The 19,949-nt window shown below is 51.8% G+C and overlaps 1 protein-coding gene across 35 annotated transcripts in view; it reads left to right on the top strand.

Annotated features, from left to right (window-relative positions):
* Positions 1–19,949, top strand: part of ZNF618 (zinc finger protein 618) — a 180,405-nt gene that overhangs the window by 105,881 nt on the left and 54,575 nt on the right. For 19 of the 35 annotated variants that reach the window (XM_055350455.2, XM_055350458.2, XM_063696676.1 and 16 more), the window contains exons 3-5: positions 5,728–5,987; positions 15,704–15,799; positions 19,444–19,521. In XM_055350455.2, coding sequence (XP_055206430.2) covers positions 5,728–5,987; positions 15,704–15,799; positions 19,444–19,521 — 434 coding nt within the window. The remainder of the gene's footprint in view (positions 1–5,727; positions 5,988–15,703; positions 15,800–19,443; positions 19,522–19,949) is intronic. The other 16 variants (XM_055350475.2, XM_055350464.2, XM_063696694.1 and 13 more) reach the window with 1 other exon arrangement.

Consider the following 19,949-nt stretch of genomic DNA (forward strand, 5'->3'; position numbering starts at 1 on the left):
ATCAGGAGATTAGGATGTGGACATATCTTTTAGGGGGCTACCGCTCACCCCACCACAGAGAGAAAGAGGCCTAAATCTGTATACATCAGGCAAAAAGCAAAGCTGTGTGTATTGAAGATGGGGAGTCTTAGGACCTTGCTCAACACTACCATCCCCATTCCAGCCTCATGGGTGCATCTAAGAGCCATTGCTATGGAACCCCTAGACCTTCAACGAACATACTTTGAGAATCATTGCCTTAGAGAAAGGCCAGCTGTCTTAGGGAACTTCTTGGGCAGGGATCCCCTTGGTCTGGCTTCTCTCCTGGTCAGCTTGCACAATTAGTAACCGGTGACCACGGATAGCAGGTACTTACTGAAAAATATCCTTTTAATGCTTGACTTTGGATTTTATGTTGAAGTGTGACTCGGGTTAAATATAAAATTCATAGCATATCTTGAGCAACTATTTTGTAGTTATCTATATATAAATCTATTTTACAGCGACACAAATAGAATAGATTATGGAGTGTCAGCATGTAGATAGATTCCGAGTGCTTTTTCACTAATATACCTAATGATTCGTGCTGAGAATATCCAAGGGCTCCACTGTACATTTAAATGGATATAATTAAAATAATGAGCTCTATTTTAAAAAATGATATATGAAAAAAAAATTTTAAAGAAGTTAGAAGGAGCTGCGCCACTAACTCAAAGTGATATAAATACTTCTGTGATTCCATTGTTATTAGGACACCTAATTAAATGCAAAGCATTTGAGAAAAGCAACATTTGGGTTTGTAAATCTAAAGCCTAGAAGTCGGGGGCGGGGGGAAGAGAAGGAAGTTGCCCATGCCTTTGTCGCGGCAAGGACTCGGGGGCATCACGTTTAAGGGAGTGGATGGTTATGTGCTGTTGTGCCCGTGGGTGATAGAGGGCGGCTCACTGGTCCCCATCTTCTGTGAACTCAGTCAGGAATCTGGCTGGTCACGCAGCTGCAGCTGTATTTGCCAGTGTGAACTCTGATTTGTTTGGGGTGGGAGATGTGGGTACAAGAACTAGGGAGAGGCTGCCTTTTCATGGGAAAAAGACATTCCCTTGTGCCTGACTCTCAGCTCCAGGTGTTAAGGGCACTCCAGGTGACCTGAGACTCTGGTGGTTCAGTGGAAAGAACAAAGGATGGGGAGTCTGGAGATGCGAGTTCTAGTTTTGACTCTGCTACACGTCCTGTGCCTTTGGAGAGGGCCTCTCCTGTGATGCATTCATGCCTGCCTGTTGCAAATGGGTGACCATCCATTCTAGAAACCCATCTCAAGGATATACTCTGCTGTTCCAGTGGGCCCCAGGGAGTCTTAGGAGGCACATGTCCCAGTGCCTGCTTACTAGAAGGCAGGTATCCTTTTGGTCATTCAGCAAATATCATATTTATGGAGCACCTAATATAGGCCTACTGGATGCTGGGTGTAAGAGGCGCACAGCACTCCCGAGGGCCCCACCTACTCTTAGGACAAGTGCATTTGGTGAGCCAGTGTACAAAGCATTTTCAGGTAACAGGGCTACAAAGGAAATAAGACAAGGCAATGAACTAGAAGCTACACTGGAATTTCGGGAAGGGGACGAGCGAGTCAGGATGAGTTCATTAGGACACAATGGGAGGATGGCTGTCAGAGTCACCTGTGCAAGGAAGACATGGCATTCAGAGAGGGAGTCTGACTCTGCCTCAAGCAAGCCAGGAAGGCTTCCCAGAGGTGAGGATGTCATCATGAACCAATGTCATCATCATCATGGCAGCTGCCATTCATGGAAATCCACTCTGTGCCCACCCCCGCAGCTAGCAAGAGTCATGGTCCTTCTTTAACAGACAAGGAAACAGAGGCTCAGAGAAGGGAGTCTCTTGCCCAGGGCTGCACGGTGTCGGGGTGGGCAGATGAGAGTTCCACCCAGCCTGCCTGGCTCCTACAGCTCCTCCCTTCCCCTACCAGGATGCCATGATGGTGGTGAGGACTTGAGAGCAGGAAGGGACACTGAATCTTTTCAGGTGGCATGGTCAGGTGCTCTTGAGGCCTCGGGCTGAGCTTCAGAACACTGGCTGTGAAGAAAGCCGGGGTAAGGGAGTTCTGGGCCGGGGGCCCCATCTGTTTCCTCTCCTTCCATCTCTTTGCCCACTGAGCCTCAGGGCCCTGACCATTAGCACCCATGAGGTCTTAGCTAGGAAATGGGAATGTCAGCTGCTTTCTTTACCCCCCGGCTTGAATGTGAATACACATCATTCACTATCAGCTTCATCAGCATGACCACCTCTGCAGCACTAGACAAAGTCCTTACTCCCTCACCGCCTGTATCCCATTACTGAACAGTGGTAGAGCTGGCATTCAAACCCTCGTTGGTCTAACTCCACAGCCCATGTGCTAAACGCCTATGCCACATAAACTTGCATCCTCTGCACATGCCCCTCCCCTGCCCGCCATAAAAAAGACAAAGGTAGATAACAATGAAACATCTCCACTGGTAGCTTACTGTTCTTGGTCCTATGTAGATATTACTTTGTTTTGCCTCACAGCACTGTGGGGTAGGTACCGTGTTTGTCCCCACTGTATGGATGTGAAGACTGAGGCTTGGAGGAGTCAAGTCACTTATGTAGGAACCTGCAACTGGCAGTTTTGAGATTTGACCCTAGGATGATCCAACTTCCAAGTCTGGTGCTTGGCCCATTTCACTCCCGCCAGGCCATCAGCCAGTCTGCTCCAATGCTTCTCGTGACGGGGAGCTCACCACCTCCAGGGGATCCCCTTTTCTTGTTGGCCAGCAGCAGGAATCACCTCCCTCTCTAAAGCCACAGCTGTCCTCTTGTGACTTGCTGGACCTGCCAGTTCTAGTTATGTCTTAGGCCTCACAGAACTTGAGACTTCTTTGCCCTGTGGTGTCCTGCGGCTAGGCGGGCCCGTGCTCCCCTCTGGGGGGCCAGGGGGACTCTTGCTCATGATATTATCCCCCACAAAGGTGGCAGCAGCCCGGAAAGCCAGGGAACCTACTGTCCTCCTGCTCACCCACGAGCACCTTGGTTTTGGCTCTGTTCTGGATGCTGAAGGTCAAAGGTGGGTGCTGTGGGGCAGCCTCGGCTGTGGGTGAGGAGGCTTCCCTCTGCGAGTTTGTCTCCCAGTCCAGGCTGCCTGCATCAGGTCCCCGTCCCACCTCGTACCACCCACATGACTTTGGGTACGTTATTTCACCTCTCAGTGCCACAGTTCCTAGACTGTAAAGTGGAGCTAATACCAAGATTTCGTTCCTAGAGTCATTGCTAAGGATGAAAGGAATTAGTATGTTAGAACACTGCCGGGCACATAGGAGGCTCTGTTTAAGTGTTTCTTAAGTAAATTAAGGAAATGAATTCTGAGGTGACTGAATCATGCAGTTTTACACTTTCTTACCGTGGAGAAGGGCAAAAGCTCAGACAGTGTCTGGTGGCCCTGATGGGACAGACACGTGAGCAGGAGGCGCCACTGGGTGCCAAAGAAGCTCTAACAGTGTGTCATTATTAACAATGGTCGTGGTGACCGTGTCTTGAGAGCAGTTCCAGGCCAGGTGCTGTGCTGAGTACTTTCCATGTGTTCGTTGATTAAAATCTGCATGACAACCCCGTTAACTCCATTTTGCAGACGGCGAAACCAAGGCTCAGAGGTCAGGTGGCTGGCTTGAGGCCCACAGCGAGGAAGTGGTTGGCGCGATAGCCCTTGCTCCTGACTGGTTTTCCCAGCATGCCCTTGCACTCGTGTTCCGTCCATCTGAGTCCTGGCCTCCTGTATGAGTCATCTTGGGCTGCTGTTAACAGAATGCTGTGGGATGCCATGCCTAATGCCATAGGCTTAATTAAACAACAGAAATGTATTTTCTCACAGTTCTGGAGGCTGGAGGTTGTGATTAGGTTGCCAGCACGGTTGGGTTCTGGTGAGGGCTGACTCCTGGCTGTAGAGGGTCGCCCTGTCACTGTGTCCTCACGTGGGGGAGAGAGCAATCTCTTTCCCTTCTTACAAAGCCACCAATCCCCTCATGAAGGCCCCTCCAGTGTGACCTCATTTAACCACACTTAACCTCCCAAAGACCCTTTCTTCAGATCCAGTCACGCTGGGGGTTAGGGCTTCACCATCTGAATTGGGGGCACACAGTTCAGTCCATAGCACCTCCCCGTGGCCTTCCTCTGTCCTCTCCTCATTAGCTGGGGGCTCCCCTCTCTATCTTTGCTCAGTTTCCCAACCTTTCTCCACCTTGGATGAAAGCTGAAGCTGGGAAGGACAGCAGATGTAATTAAACCCATGCTCCTGTGATAAACAGGGCTGTTGAAACCCAAAGAAGAGAAAAGTCTTGCCCAAGGCCACACAGCAAGCCCATTGTAGATCGAGGACTGGAGCCTGGGTCCCTGAGTCCCAGTCCAGTGGCCCTGCTGTGCTGCAGTTGGAATGCTGGCATTCCCTGTTTTGAGTCTGGGCCTTGAAGTTCACAGACCATGCTCTCCTCTGGCACAGTGGAGAGGCTAGCATGGCCAGGGCAGTGTCTCTGGGCCTGGAACATGACTCGATTTCCCAGTATGTGCACGCCTCAGCTTCCCCACCTCACAGACAGCAGTCATGGAGATGCTTCCCTTGTCAGAAGGATGTGGGGCCCTTAGGATGATAACATGGACAGCTGTGTTGAAAGGAGGATGCTTCAGGAGTGGATGGCAGGGACCTGGCTTCCTGCCTTGGCCTGTCCCCGATTTTATGTCTGGCCTGAGCAAGTCACAGCTCTGCTTTAGTCCTTAGTGTCCCCCTCATGAAGGACGTTCAGTGACCCACGCCCTGCCCTCTTCAGAACTGACATCATTACCTCGAGGATGTTTTCCGATGTTTAAAGAGCCCCCTCCATGCCACAGTGTTGGCTCCATGACATCTCAACCTAGTGAGTCTTTTTGAATTGGAGTTTCCCATTTGTAAAGCAGGAGCGGGGAAGAGCCTGGACAAGATCCCAAGCCTTCTTGCCTAGGAACAAAGAGAACAGCACTGGATATCGCGTACATCAAAGCACGAAACCCTTACCGCCCAAAGCGTAGTTTGAGGCCCAGCAGCCCTGGCCGCACCTGAGAGAGCTTGTTAGAAATGCAGAATCTCTGAGTGAGGCGTGGTGGCATGGTGCCTGGAGTCCCAACCACTCGGGAGGCCGAGGTGGGAGGGTCGCTTGAGCCCAGGAGTTTGTTTGTGTTCTGCCTGCGCAACATAGTGAGACCCATCTCTAAAAAGGAAAAGAAATGCAGAATCTCGGGCCCTACCCCAGAACAGCTGAGCCAGAATCTGCATTTTTTTCAAGATCCCCAGCTGATCTGTATGCACACTGAGGTCTAAGTACTGATTTCAGCCAGCTGGAGGTGCCCTTTTAGGTCACTTGTAACTCCAATTATGATAAGTGCAAACAAATAAGTGGCAAGCGAGGCAACTGGGCACATCTAGACCTCTTGAGACCTCAGCTTCCCCAACTGTAAAATGGGCGGAGTTGGAGGCTTTCTTGCTTAATGGTTTTCAAACTGTGTTCCTTGAAGCCTCAGGGTTCCCTGGAAGAGCCTCAGGGGTAGCCGTGGGGGTTGTGTTGGAGACTAAGGGGGCCGGGGGCCCTAGCATTCACTATGCACACAGCCTGGCATGTCCTTGTGGTGCCATGGGCTGGTGGGCTCCTGTGTCGATCTGGAGGAAGAAGGTATTGAACGGAGTTTCTTCTTTCCCAGGGAGCGCTTGAAGCGCAGCCAGAAGAGCACCAAGGTGGAGGGCCCAGAGCCAGTGCCAGCCGAGGCCTCGCTGAGTGCCGAGCAAGGAACGATGACGGAGGTGAAGGTGAAGACGGAGCTGCCCGATGACTACATCCAGGAGGTGATCTGGCAGGGCGAGGCCAAGGAGGAGAAGAAGGCGGTCAGCAAGGATGGGACCAGCGACGTGCCTGCCGAGATCTGCGTGGTGATCGGCGGCGTCCGCAACCAGCAGACCCTTGGTGAGTGCCCAGCGTCTGTGGTCAGGGTGGAGACCAGGGTGGGAACATGGAGTCAGAGTCCTGGGGAAAAGTGGCCTGGCGCCTCTGCCCCCTTCCTGGCTGAGAGAACCTTTGCTGGCTTCCCTCTGCATTCAGGAAGAGATCTCAGCTTCTTAGACTTGCCTTTGCTTGTGCAGTTTCTGGCTGGAGAGCGCTTCTGTTTCTATTGGGCAGCAGAACCCTATCCATCCATCAATACCCTGTTTAAGTCAAATGCCTGGAACCTTCCGAGGGCCCAGTGAATCCCTTTGTCTGTCTCAGGGCTCCCATACCCCTGGGGGGTCTCCCACAGCCCTTACTGCTCGGTGTCCTAAATGCCTCTCTGCTTTTCTCCCTCCTGGAGGGAGGGAGATCCCAGTGCCGGTGCTGCTCAGAGCAGTACCCCATGAGGATTGGATCAGTGACAGATGGCACTTCTCCTGCTTCTTCTGGCCTGGGCCAGGCCCAGAGGAGCTCTGTGGAAACTCACATCTTAGCAACAATTTCTCTCCCTCCAGTCTCCAGCATGCGCCAGGGATACCCCTCAGGGGCCCCCTGCACTGCTGCCAGGTTCACAGACTCAAATGCCCATGAGGCCCAACAAATATGTTTATTTAGCATAAATAGAGATGAGCCAACAGGACAGGTGGTGGGGACCGTGTCCAGTTAGAGAATGCACGCCGCATGTGTGGAGGGCGGCTGCTGCTCAGCTGCTGCGCTGACGGTTGCTGGGTGGGGATACGGCTCAGCGTTACCACATCTCTGGACAAATCACACGCCAGAAATGAACATTTTGATGGGAATTCTTTTGGCTTTAAATGTTGGCAACCAATTGACCTTTTGAAATCTGCCAAACAAAACATGTCTGTGGGTCAGAGTCCCTGTGGGCACAAGTTTGCAACCCCTGGTCTGTGACATAAAGTCCTCATTCCTGGCGTGGAGGCCTTGCCTGGTCTGGCTCCAGATTTCTGCTTCCCTCCACTCCCTACTCCATGTTTCCAAGGCTCAGTGTGTTCTTAGAAGTGCTGCTGCTGTCCCAGCCTCTGCTGCCTTCCTGGTCCAGCTCTGGCTCACCTCCTACTGACTTCCAAGCACCTCCATCTTCCTGGCACACATCCTGTATGCGGCACCACGGCCTCGTTTCTGCAAGTTTAGACTCAAGTCCTGGTGTTTTTTCTTCCCAGTTGTTGAGAATCATCCTTAAACTCCCTTTGCCAGCTGTTCCCTGCTGGTTGTGGCCATCTCAGCCCCACCTGGGTCATGGCAGCATCCTGCTAACAGCCATGCTTTTGCAGCTTGCCTGCCCTCTGCCCTGGCTGCCAGGAGGCCTTGGCCAAAACAGAACACCGACCATGTTGCTCCCCTGCTTATACCCTGGGACTCCCTACTGTCTCTAGAGTCAAGGCCAGAGCATTAAGAGCCTCCATAACCTGAACCTTCTAGCCGCATTTCTTGCTTTTGGTCTTCCCAGACCTTTCATTCCAGTGTAGTCTGCTCTTCCTGTACTTTGTGTATGCTGTTGCCTCTCCCAGGAATGCCTTCCCCCATTTCCACTTGCCCAAATCCAACCTATCCTTCAAGGCCAACTCCAGTGCCACCTCCTCCCAGAAGACTTCCTTGATCTCTTCTGGTGAGAGTGGGCTGTTTCTACCCTGCTCATCAGTTGGTGCACTTTCTACTTTCTTTTTAGATTAGAGGGGCCCTGTCTGTGCCTGCGTCTTCCATGAAAGTGGAAACCCCTAGAGATTGGGGCTCCAGGACCTGCCTGATTTATGTCTCCATGTTCCCTGCTTCCACTCTGTAATACCAAACAAAGTATTGGTTTCTGGGAGTGGTGATGTTGACACTGGTGCTGCAGCTGTCAAGGTGGGGCCAGGTTATGCTGCAGTAACAAAAGATCCTGAAAGGTACAAGATATCTTAGTAGCTCAAAACCACAGCAGTTTATTTCTTGTTCACACTACACGTCCATTGTGGATCAAGAGGGAGCTCTGCTCCCCTCTGGTCCCAGACTAAAAGCTGTCATGTAGAATGCTGCCAGCCAAGTGACAGAGGGAAAGCACGCTGTGGAGAGACTAACGCTGGCAATTAACTGCTGCAGCCAGAGAGAGAGGTGTTAATTCTGCTCACAGTCATTGGTCGGAACTAGTCACACGGCCCCACCCAACCTCAAAGAGGCTGGGAAATGCTGTCCTCCCATGTGACAGAATAGGGGTGAACCAGGAATGTTTGGGGAGGCGCAGGAGTGACTTAGGCCAGTGTGGAATGAGAGAGTGAGTCTTTTCAGGGGCCTGTGCTGACGTTCCTCCATCCGTATTCGCTCCCTGAGGCCAGGGACTGTGTTAATCACTGGTGGATTTGTTAGTTAATGGAGAAGACCTGCCCTTGCTCTGTTTGGTATCTGTGTGTGTTAAGACTCATTAGACCCAGTAGCTGTTTCTGCCCTTCACCAGGAGATGCCCGGGGAAGGATGGTTGAATCTGAATCCTGGGATAGAGCCAGCGGTCTGGATTCAGTGGGGAAAGCCTTGGGCAGCTAGGCCAGGGAAATGCTGGGAATCTTCCTTAGGCCAGCTGCCTGCACAGTGAGAGCCCCAGGACCCGTGAGCCTCATGCCAGCCACCGATGCTGATTCCAGCTGAGCTGCTGCTCAGCAGCAGGGTCCTCGGCCTCGCTGTACCTTAGTGTCCTCCTGTGTTAAATGAGGCATGGTCCCCGTCCCGGCCACCTCATGGGCGTGGCCATCCAAGGCGGCAGTGGAAGGAAACAGTGTTGCCTGAGGAGAATGAGCCGGGATCCTTGGACTGGTAGTGAATCCAGGCTCCATGACTTAACTGGTGTGCTACCTCAGGCCCTGTCTGTCTCAGTTCTTACAATTATGAAATCATCAGGCTATCTGAATATTCAATGAGATAATGTATGTGAAGGGCTCAACAATGTGCTTAGTAAACAAGTAGCTAGTATTCTCAGTACTACTAATATTAACAGTATAAAATGCCTCTTCAAGAGGAAGGGATAGTCATTGTTTTTGCTTTTTCCCATCTAAGAAGTAAGCCATTGTGATATATTGAAACGATGGGATGGGGAAGAAAGTCGGTGGAGGATAAGGTATTAGAAGACAGGGATTCCAACTGGGCTTCAGTTTTCTCCCCTGAGAACTGGACTGGGAAACCTGTCTGGACCTTGGTGTTCCTTCTAGTACTGCTTCCCTCCAATTCAGGGACTTTGAGGATCTTGTAATCTGCTTTGGGCAGACCCCTGTGAAAAAGATGTAGAAGCCCCAGTGACAAGGGACGTGTGGAGCTGCCATGGTGTAGCCCTACAGAGGCAGGGCCAGAGTGCTCCCTGCTGTCACGGCAGCTCATCTTGCATGCTGGAAGTCAGGCTTTTCTGCCTAGGGATGGGGGTTTTCTTCCAAGGGTCAGGCTCAGAGGAAGCTGGCTTGGCCTCATCACCAGGAAAGAAAGGCATTTAAAAACAAAATCAGTGTTAGAGTTGAACCTTTTGAACTCCTCTCATCTCAAGATGGCAAGTAGATTTTGTGGGTTAAGTCCAAGCAGTTGCTACTGGCTGTAAGGAGTTCTCTGTTGAGGATTCTAAAGGGTGGCATGATTGATTGTTGATGTCTGCCCTTGATGTAGAAGTGGGCAGTGGAGCTATGCATGCTGTCAATTTGGTACCCATGACCTCCTTATTTTATAGAGGGGCAGACAAGGCCTGAGGAAAGGATGAGAGTTGCCCAGGGTCACCCAGCAAGTTGGTGACATTTTCTTTCGTGTTATGAAGGGCCTACCACAACACCTACCTCCCACCTGCTTCTGAAAGTGTATGAAGGAGGGAAAGCTCTCCCAGGGACCTGGCTGGGGTGGGATGCTGGTTAGAGCTTGCTTTTAAGTGAGCTGCTGCTGCAGTGTGCATTCGTTGTCCTGGTCGCCGGGCGTGGGGGAGTTAATGTGTTCCTGGGGCACTTGGCGGGGAGTGCTGGGTGCTGTGGTGCCGAGGGCCTCCTGAGTACTTCGCTAACCCAGCCTCGCTCCGGGCTCAGAGACGGGCTCTGTTGCTGAGTAGAATAGTGTTCCTGTTCAGTCACCCAGTGCTGCGCCATGAGGGAGCCTCCCCGAGTCCACACTGGTCCTTTAATAGCCATCAGACAAACAATGTTCCCAGTGACACAAACATCATCCAAGGCACTTCCCGTGGGGGAGCCCGGGTCATGGACACACAGATGGCATTTGGCAGCTTCTCCTGCTGGAGTCAGGAGGGGCATCAGTGCCCAGGAGGCTGGCTGCCAAGTTCGCAATGGTTGCTGCTGCTTCCCTGCTGCCCAGAGAATTCCCTGTGCTGAGAAGGGTGTCTCTCACTCCGAGAAAGAAAGTCACTGCCATTGGAGCTGGTGCAGGGTTTGGGGGCAAGACCAAGAGCTTCCTTTTATAGTAAGAAGAGCAGAGATGATAGATACTAAACTTAATAACTTTGTTGGATAAAAGCAGAAATGAAAGAAAGGAAGTTAACAGACGCCTGCACCCACCTGACAGGCTGCAGGAACAGCTCTGTACAGCAGCCCCAAGAAGGAAGGGCAGACCACACTTGAGGTTTCAGGGGCTCCTCTAGGAGGAGGAGTAAACACAAGGCACTACCATTGCTCCTGCCGTGCCAAGGGCCTCCTGAGTACTTCGCTCACCCAGCCTCGCTCCGGGTTCATGGCAGTCCCATGTTCATGGCAGACACTGCAAATTGATTGCTGTACATTGTCCAATGATGCACCTCAGAATCCTTCTCAACACAGTATGCCAAGAGGTCTCTGCCAGTCAGCTAGAATTGAAAAATGAGAAGTGGAAACCTACTTGCCATTCTTTTTGATGAAGATAAGGCAAGTTGGGTTTACAACGAGAGCATCCAGCCCTTAGACTATTTCCTGGCTCTGAGAGATAAGGATGCCCGCATCCCATTATGGTAGTCCAGGTGTACTGTTAAGCAGTGGGTACTCTTTCCTGTGCTGTGAAACCACTGGTCCTTAATCCTGAGGTGTTTACTAATGAGGGAGTCCAGGGAGAGCAGTAGGGGCCCAGAGACCCGAGACTTAACTGAGTTTCCTCAGTAGCAGTGCAGGAGACCGTGGAGGGAATGAGTGGCCCAGACTTGACTCCTCTTCAGATGAGGGACAGGGACCAACCGGGTTATTCCCCGATAGTGGAGACCTGAAGGGGGGGATGATGGAATCTAAATGTTCACAACTTACAGCATTTTGCAAGGTGCACATGGAGCAGACACGTTCCAGGGTGTCCTAGCCAATACGGAGAAGTCTCCAGGAGGGGATTTCAACTCAGTAAAAGGAAGGACTTCGTGTGATCATGGGAACTGTTTGGTAACTGGACATAAGCCTGTGAGGGAGTGAGTTCCCTGTCCTGACATAGGTGATCAGGGAGGGTCACTGGACAAAGTGCAGGGGGGGAGTCAAGGATGAGATAGATGGGAGACTGGATTCTGCAAGGATGTTTCTAGGCAGCAAGCTTTCAGGACCGAGGTACAGAGGTGTTCTCACACACATAGGGCAGCCCAGAGAGCCAGGAAAAGAGGAGGAAGGAGCTCCAACCAGGAGGCAGCAGCCAGGCTATGGCGCTGGAAGGAGCAGCAGAAGAGCTTGACAGTCATTCAGACACAGCCACGTGGGTTTCAGCCTGTGACAGACCCAGGCAGCGTAGGTGCCAGGTCCTGCTTCATCGTGCCAGCTGATAGTTAGTTTCCTGTTTCAATAGGTTGTTGGCAGGGCCTCACACAAGAGCCTGCCAGAACCAACACTCAGCTCTTTGCTGCAGCCACTCGGAAAGGAGGAGTTCTGGCCACCCTCCCAGGCACGTCCTGTCTCTGCTACTGACGCTTCCTCTTGGGGTCTGAAGGGTTAGAGGGTCCCTGTTAGAAAGGGCCCTTGGGCTGTAAGTCAAGAGCCCGGGGTTTACCCTACTGTGGGGTCTTGAATAAGCCCCTTAACTTCTCTAAGCCACCGTGTCTCGAATGGTCAGTAGGTAGAATAAAAGTCTGCCCCTCTTTCCAGTAGAATTGTTGGGGGCAGAGTGACGTAATAGGTATGCAAGTGTTTTTAACAGGGGACAAAAAAACGTAAAACCAGTACCACTGCTATTAGCTGAAACCTCAGGACATTGATGCCTCTGGGGTTACCTCTAGAGTGACAGGAACCTAAAAGGCCAAGGTTTTCAAACATTTGTTTTTGCTCAATACCTCCTAAAAGAATTTTGAAAACTGTATATTCTTTTTCACATGTTTGAGTTGACATCTAACATTTTTATCCAAAGTTTAAATCATTGCAAAGGATATAATTTCCAGGATATTGTGTAAAAAAAAAAAAAAAAGGTGGCATTTTGGAAATAAAACTGTGAACCAATTTTCAAAATGTATCCAAGGGAATCCAAACGCTACCACTATTTGATATCCACCATCATCACTTCAAAAACATATGAACAAGCCTATCTTTAACAGTCAGAAATTTTACATCTTTCCTTTTTCTCCTTGAGCTCATATTTCCAGTCCACTGCCCCCACAGGGTTTTATCCTAATGTAAAATATATTTTTTATGCTTGAAAGTCTTTTATTGATCACTGTTTCACACTCATCACCATAACAAGATGTACATAAATTGAAATTGAAATTTCTAAAAAAAAAAAAAAATTTCCTGGGATCATAAAGCTCTACATTCTCCAACATTTTTTTTTCCAGATTGAGTTGTTATTAGCATACAATTCATCAGAAACAAATTTAGGTAAATAGTAAATGTAAAAGTAAAAAATTATTGAAAATGCATCTCTTAATGAAATGGATAGGGCTTCATTTCTTTCTCAATTGGCTCATGTATCTGTGAATTAATATTTCTTATTGCTAGAAGGAGACAAGATTCGGCATTAATTTAATTCCTATCTTTTGGTTTTTGTAGGTCTAAGTGCTTAGAAAGCTCAGTCACATATGTAAGTAGCTGGCAGTGGATAGAGTTTTGTTTTAGCAGTGTCACTCAATTCTTTGAATTCTTTCCAAGTTGTATGCCAGAAATCACACGGGGGTCTATCATCAGATGATATTTTTAATGGTCTCTTCACTGACAACTCCATTATATCCTCCTCTAATTTTGTTGAGAGCAGAGAGTTGGAAGTCACCCGATTCAAAAAAGGAGTTGTTCCTGGTCGTTAGATCCACTCACTTTCTGAGCCCGACACCAGTATTGTAGGGTCACCTCTTTGCTTGGAGCCCCAGGGTTTTCATCTCTTGGGGCAGGCACCGTGGTAGGATTAGGGGTGGGTGAAAGGATCGTCTTTTGTTTGTAACGTGGCACAAGGATGAAGGTGAGAGTGGGAAGAACCAGCGAGTGGGGCCTCCCACCTGCCAGATTCTCTGGCACATTGATTTTAGGAAAGAACACATTTAGAAGCTGATGATTCTCTTAAGGCTGCGTGGACCTACTTACCCCTTGGGCAGCCACCACACACCCCCAGGAGATTTGTGCTTCACTCAGAAGACCCTGCTCCAAAGGACATTTGGTTTGAGGCCAAGCCCCAGAGCCTCAGGAAACCCACTTGTCCATGACTTCCCTGTTCAGATCCCCTGTCATTCGGCAAGCCCTGGACCCAGCTCCTGTTGCATGTTTGAACAGAGAGGGCTGGACACGCTCCTGAACATTTGTTCTCTGAACAGCAGCTCCTGAGACGCTCTGAGCTAAATATGGGACTGTCCATTGTAAGGAACCAGCCTTCTGTCCCTACCCTTGTGTTTTTCTTCTCTCATTCACCAGCTTTGGATTTCTATCTTGTCACATTTTGTGTATTGTGAAAGGTGCCCGAGCTTCTCTAGACCTGGCTGGGTGCAAAGGGTTGCTACCCCACATTCTTTCTCAGAAGCCTGCATCCTCTGCTAGGCATCTTCCCAGCGTCCCCCTCTGTGACCTCAGGAACTAGATCCCCTGTCCTCGCCTGGTCTGTCTGATGCTCTGGGAGGGAGCTAAGCCAGGTGTTTAGGGAAAGTGCTCAGTGGGAGCTGTGAACTCGGATTAGTTGGGATGGTGACTGTTGCATCACCTGTGATAGCAGGAATGGGAAGAGGAAAAGTCCGCTCCTGCCTCCTGTGTGCTGGCGAGCCCTGCCAGCCATCCCTGGCAGCAGTCCCAGGGCTCTCAACAGGGGACTCTGGGGAGTCCTATGGCAGCACCAGACATAGTGGGGGGCTCTGCTGCCCTGTAGCATTTAAGGAAAGTGCCATGACTGAAAGGAACACACAGCTTGCCTGGCATCCAGCAGGTGACCTGGGGTGGTGGCAGTAGCATGGCTCTGGATCCCCAAGGCCTACTTTGAGCCCAGTTCCTTGCCAGCCACTAGCCAAGCTGATGCTCGTCCTTGCAATGGATGTTGAGTTGCCAGCCTCATGAGGACTTCTGGGAAGATGGTGGACGGAAATGAGACCTGGTAAAGGTTCTCTCTCTCTCTTTCTTTTTTTTCTTCTTCTTCTTCCTCTTCTTTCTTCTTCTTCTTTTTTCTTCTTTCTTTCTTTTTTTTGAGATAGGGTCTTACTCTGTTGCCCAGGCTGGAGTGCAGTGGCGTGATCACAGCTCACTGCAGCCTCGACTCCAGGGCTCAAGTGTTCCTCTCACCTCAGCCTCCCAAGTAGCTGGGACTACAGGTGTGCTCCACCATGCCCAGCTAATTTTTGTGTTTTCTGTGGAGATGGGGGTCTTGCTGTGTTGCCCAGGCTGGTCTTGAACTCATGAACTCAAGTGATCTGCCTGCCTTCGCCTCTCAAAATGCTGAGATTCACCGCGCACAGCCCACAAGCACCATTTCTTCCTAGTGCTTTCCAAGAAGCTAGTTGTGTGGCTTGGGAGCAAATCAGATCTGACCGACCTCTGGTGCTATTCGTTGCCCCTCTGGTCCTCACTTTCCTCATCTGAAAAATGGGGATAATAATCACCTTTACCTGCTGGAATTGTGAGGATGAACTGAGCTGGTGTGAGAAGCCCCTGAGCCAGGACCCCGAGCCCACTAACTGGCTGCATGAACTGGGCAAAATGCTGCACACAGCTGCCCTAGCCTCTGCTTCCTCACCCATGCAGTGGGGCAGAGGTCAGTCTGCATGGAAACATTGCAGATGAAGTGAGCCCAGACAGGTGGTGATGGTGATAGCCATGGTTCATAGAGGAAAAAAGTGGCTGGGATGAACAGAAGAGGGAGCGTGCTGGGCAGGGAGTCAGGCGTCGGGGCTGAGGACTGTCGGGGCTGAGGACTGTCTGGGCTGAGTCCCCGAGAAGGCTCTCCTTGCGCCACTGCATCAGTCTGGGTCTGTGGTGGCCACAGGCCAGGGGGATGCATGGACACTGCACCCGTGGGGCACATCTCCTTGGAGGGTGATTTTGCTGGAGGGTTTTTGGGTAGAAATTGTGTGTTCTAACCATATGATGAATCAGAATATAGAGAAAACACAAAACTGAATTCAGGGAGCTGTTGACCCATGGCTGCTGTATTCTGCCATGTGCCAGCCTCCCTGGGGAACATGTGGATGCCCCTTGGCCAGCACAAGGTTTTTAACGAAGAGGTAGGCAGTGTGATCTTGTCCATGCTTCTCCAAGTGCAGCCAACTTCGCCCCTTCCCTAACCTTCCAGGCATTCTCCAACTTTAAGGGCTCTTTCTGATTTCTTACGTAATTCAGATGGAAAAGCGCCCGAAGGCAGCCCCCACGGTGGATCTGTGCGAAGCCGGTATTCAGGGACCTGGATTTTTGACCAAGCATTGAGATATGCATCTGGTACGTGATGGCCAAGGGGTAGTGCCTGATCCGGGGCCAGTATGGGTGGGGGCACAGCTGGACACAGCCATCAGCTGCAGACCTGAATAAGCAGGCCCTGCTAGCATCTCAGGGTCAAGAGGGGCCACCTTCTTCATCCCCTGTCCTGGCTACACATGAGCAAATCTGACTGGGACCCTGGAAGTACTGGACTACTGGAGGGACGATAGAGCATGTGGAAATCTGGACGCCTAGAATGTCCAGAGCATTTTGGCAGCACTTCCTATGGGCCGCAACTCTGAAACAGGCCAAGGGGACAAAAGGGTTCCAAGCCAAATGTGTTTGGGAGACCCTGGGTTAAACAGTAGCTGACCTCTCTCCCTGCAGGACTTCGCAGGGCCCGCGGCTGCTCCTGTGCAGTAGCCTCCCCAGGACAGGCCACGCCACGAGGTCTCCCTCATGCACTCTTGGCCATGGTCCTCTTTTTGCTGGGGTGCATTCAGGAAGTTGGGTTCCAAAGAATAAACTTCGGAAAATGCTGCTAGTAACAGCAGCTGACCTGTATCGTGTGCCTGCTGTGGACCAGGCCCTGTGCTAAGGAGCCACCACGTTATCCCTCACAACCCGTTCCCCTGAGGGATGTACAGTGTTACAGAGAGGAAACCTGAGGTGTGGGTGGTTCCATGACTTGTCCAGGGCTCCCTCTGCTGGGATGTAGTGAGCCAGGGTTTGCACCCAGGTTTGCTGGCATCACTGCACTGAGGGCTGCCCCTCTGGTGAACTCTCCCCATGCCCCACCTCTCACCTCTCTGGCCCCATCACATAGGGGAACCTGAAGCCCAGAGTCGGGCTGAGTGAGGCGCAGGTGGGGGCCCTGGGCTTTAGGCTGTGCGAGGGGCAGGCGGGGCCCTGGGTTTTAGGCTGATCGAGGGGCAGGCGGGGCCCTGGGTTTTAGGCTGAGTGAGGCGCAGGCGGGGGCCCTGGGCTTTAGGCTGAGCGAGGGGCAGTCGGGGCCCTGGGTTTTAGGCTGATCGAGGGGCAGGCGGGGCCCTGGGTTTTACGCTGCATGAGGGGCAGGCTCAGGGTCCCTCCTACCAGCACACAGTGCTCAGTCCAGAGACTCCGTGTGCCAGACAGGCTGCCTCACTCTGCATTGGGGGTCAGGAGCCAGCCGAGGAGAGACTGAGGAGCCATCATGCCCCCCCATGACTCCTTCTGTGGGGTGACACCTGCAGGCAAGGCTGCATGTGCCCTCAGCTCTCCCACAGCTTGGGGTGAACTCCATACTGCCTGCCAGTCGGGCCTTGGCTTGGCTGTAAACAGTATCTACTCCACTGACTTGGGCCTCCCACTGCAGTTGGGCCAGGGTCCTGCCTCTGTGCCCCCAGGCCCTGCACTTGCTGCCCTAACGCCATCATCCTGCATTGTCCCTGTGCCAGCTGGCCTGTCTGCTTCCTATTAGATGGAGGACAGGGAGCGCACCTTGCTCATTGCTGGGGCCTCAGTGCCCGGCACATTGCAGGCACTCGTAAATTCTTCACTAGTTGAAGGGGAATTGGCAGAAACTGCTGAAGAGTGGGTGGAGGCAGCAGGAAGAGAGTTGGAGGCATTATTACTCAGTGACAGATGAGTACAACAGCAAGACACCATGGATTTATGGAGCCCTCGCTGTGTGCCAATCACAGGGCTAAATACAAAGAAATATGCAATCTCATCTTTGTCCTCCACGTGATTGCATTTTTCCCTGTGTGACAAGGGTAATACGCATACAAACCACTAAATAACAGACTCCTAAATCCCACGCTGGTGTTAGGATGACAGCGGCCCTTGGAGTGACCCACAGTAGTGCCGGTGGCACCGGCTCCTGTTCCTCAGTACCTGTGGTGTGCCAGCCGACTCACATGATGAACCTCGCTGATACGGACCTCAGTCATGAATTGTAGGAATCAGAGTCCGGTTTTGCAGGTGGGGAAACAGAGGCTCGGACAAGTGAAAGGTTGCGTCCGAGATCAAAAAAAGGATGTGTCCGAGATCAAACAGATAAGACAAACTTGTCCAGCCCACGGCCCGTGACCGCATGTGGACCAGGATGGCTTTGAATGCGGCCCAACACAAAGTCATAAATTTTCTTAAAACATTGTAAGTCTTTTTGAGATTTTTTTTTTTTTTTAGCTCATTAGCCATCGTTAGTGTATTTTATGTGTGGCCCAAGACAATTCTTCCAGTGTGACCCAGGGAAACCAAAAGGTTGGACCCCCCTGAGCTAAGGGATAGCAGAGCTGAACTAGGCTTCAGACTCCATATCCAGTGCTCTTCCAGCTTCACTTCATGCCTCAGGTACACACTCAGGAAACGGGCCTCTGCTTCCAGGCAAGACAAAGGGAGTAGGAGTTAATGATCTTCACCTGCACGGAGGGGCTGGTCTTGTGCTGGGAACACTCTTCATGCAAACTCAGTCTTCACACCAACACACTTGAGTCATCCGCATTTTTCCCAGGAGGAAATTGAGGCCCAGCCAGTAAATGACAGAGTTAAGACTCTTATCCCAGGTCTGCCTCTCCCATCCCCAGATGCTGGGCACCAGAATTCCCTGGGGACCTTGGAATAGGCAGGTCTCCACCCCAGCCACTCTAGATCACTAAGCCTGGAGTGGGCCGGGGCCTCTGCATTTGTCCACGCTCCCTGGCTATTCTGTTAGGAAGAGCAAGGCCTGGGCCCAGGTGGCATCAGGCCTTCACGAGGGCTGATTTAGGTGGGGAGCAGGCAGGGTTTCTGCCCCTGGGGTCCCTGCCAGGCTGGATCTGAGGGGCTCTTCTTGGCTTCCTACCATGGGCCTTTGCTCTGACCTCTACATGGGCAGGCTCATCTTTTAACCTCTCTGCAGTGCTCACTAGGAGCTTGGCCATTTCAGTCTCCCTGCTCCTGGGAGAAGGGCCTGGCAAGGGGCTGGGGGGGCCAGGCATTTACACCATGTCGGTCTCTGTGTGTCTGAGGGAACAAGACAACTCCTCAGCAGGTGTTGGGGGGCGGTCCTCTCCTTGCTGAGCCTGTCTAGAGTAGGGCTGGGCACTTCCTACAGGGAGTATATGGCCACCCCTATGAGGTAGGTGCATGTGGTCCCATTCTGCAGATCAGCAGACTGAGGCTTCATGCATCTAAGGAAATTACCAAGGTCATGCTGCTGGTAAGTGACAGAACAGGGACAGGGACCCAGGTGTGTCTGATTCAGTCTGTCTGTCTTAATCTCTGTCCCATTCCGGCAAGGAAAAGGGGTTGCTAGAAATTATTGTAATGCATTGAAGTAATGATTTCCTTATGTGGATGCAATTTATTCCTTTCAGAGCACTTCTACATTCATTTTCTTTTTCCCCTCAAGGTGTAGGGCTGAGAATTAGCTGAAGAAGTTACCTTCTCCATCTTACAGATTTGGAAACTGAGGCCCAGAGATGGGGGGGTGCCTTGCCCAAGGTTACCCAGAGAGTGGAGGGCAAACCTGGATCTAGACCCAGGCCTCCTGACTTCTAGCTCGGTGCTGCCTCCTTGCCAGGGACCATCTCTGCCCCTGGGACAGAGAGTTAGCCACACTTGTAGGCATCGCCTGTGGGTCCTGGGACCTTGTGGTCACAGAGGTTGGGTGACCAGTCCTTTCCTCTTCTGTTTTCCAGGGTCTTATGAATGCGGAATCTGTGGCAAGAAGTACAAGTATTACAACTGCTTCCAGACCCACGTGCGGGCGCACCGAGGTGAGAGGAGTGTCCCTGGGGCAGAGCCCAGGGGCCGCACCTCCCACTGTCTGCCTGTTTCCCACTTGGGCCCATCGTGGGTGACCCCAGAGGCCCTGACAGCTCCAGCCTTTCCCATTCTCCTCCCACTTTCATCAGTAGGACAGGGTGCCAGGCAGGAGAAGGGAGGCCTCCTGATGCGGGACAGCTCGGGTGTGGAAGGGGGACTCCGCAGGACACACCAGACCTGCGCCCAAGGGCACCCCCTGCTCCCCACTGGCCTCACGCCTCCCAGGACATCTCATCACTGCTCAGTGTCAGTGGCCCCCACAGGGCACTTGCTGGGGTCAGTGTGTGTGTTCCTCATGACAAGCTTGGGAGTTGCAGACAGGAGGCATGGCGTCTGTTCCTCCCGGAGCCTGGCAGACAGGGAGGAGAGGCTGGCATCA

Source organism: Gorilla gorilla, chromosome 13 (genome assembly GCF_029281585.2).
Source record: "Gorilla gorilla gorilla isolate KB3781 chromosome 13, NHGRI_mGorGor1-v2.1_pri, whole genome shotgun sequence".
Classification (NCBI taxonomy): domain Eukaryota; kingdom Metazoa; phylum Chordata; class Mammalia; order Primates; family Hominidae; genus Gorilla; species Gorilla gorilla.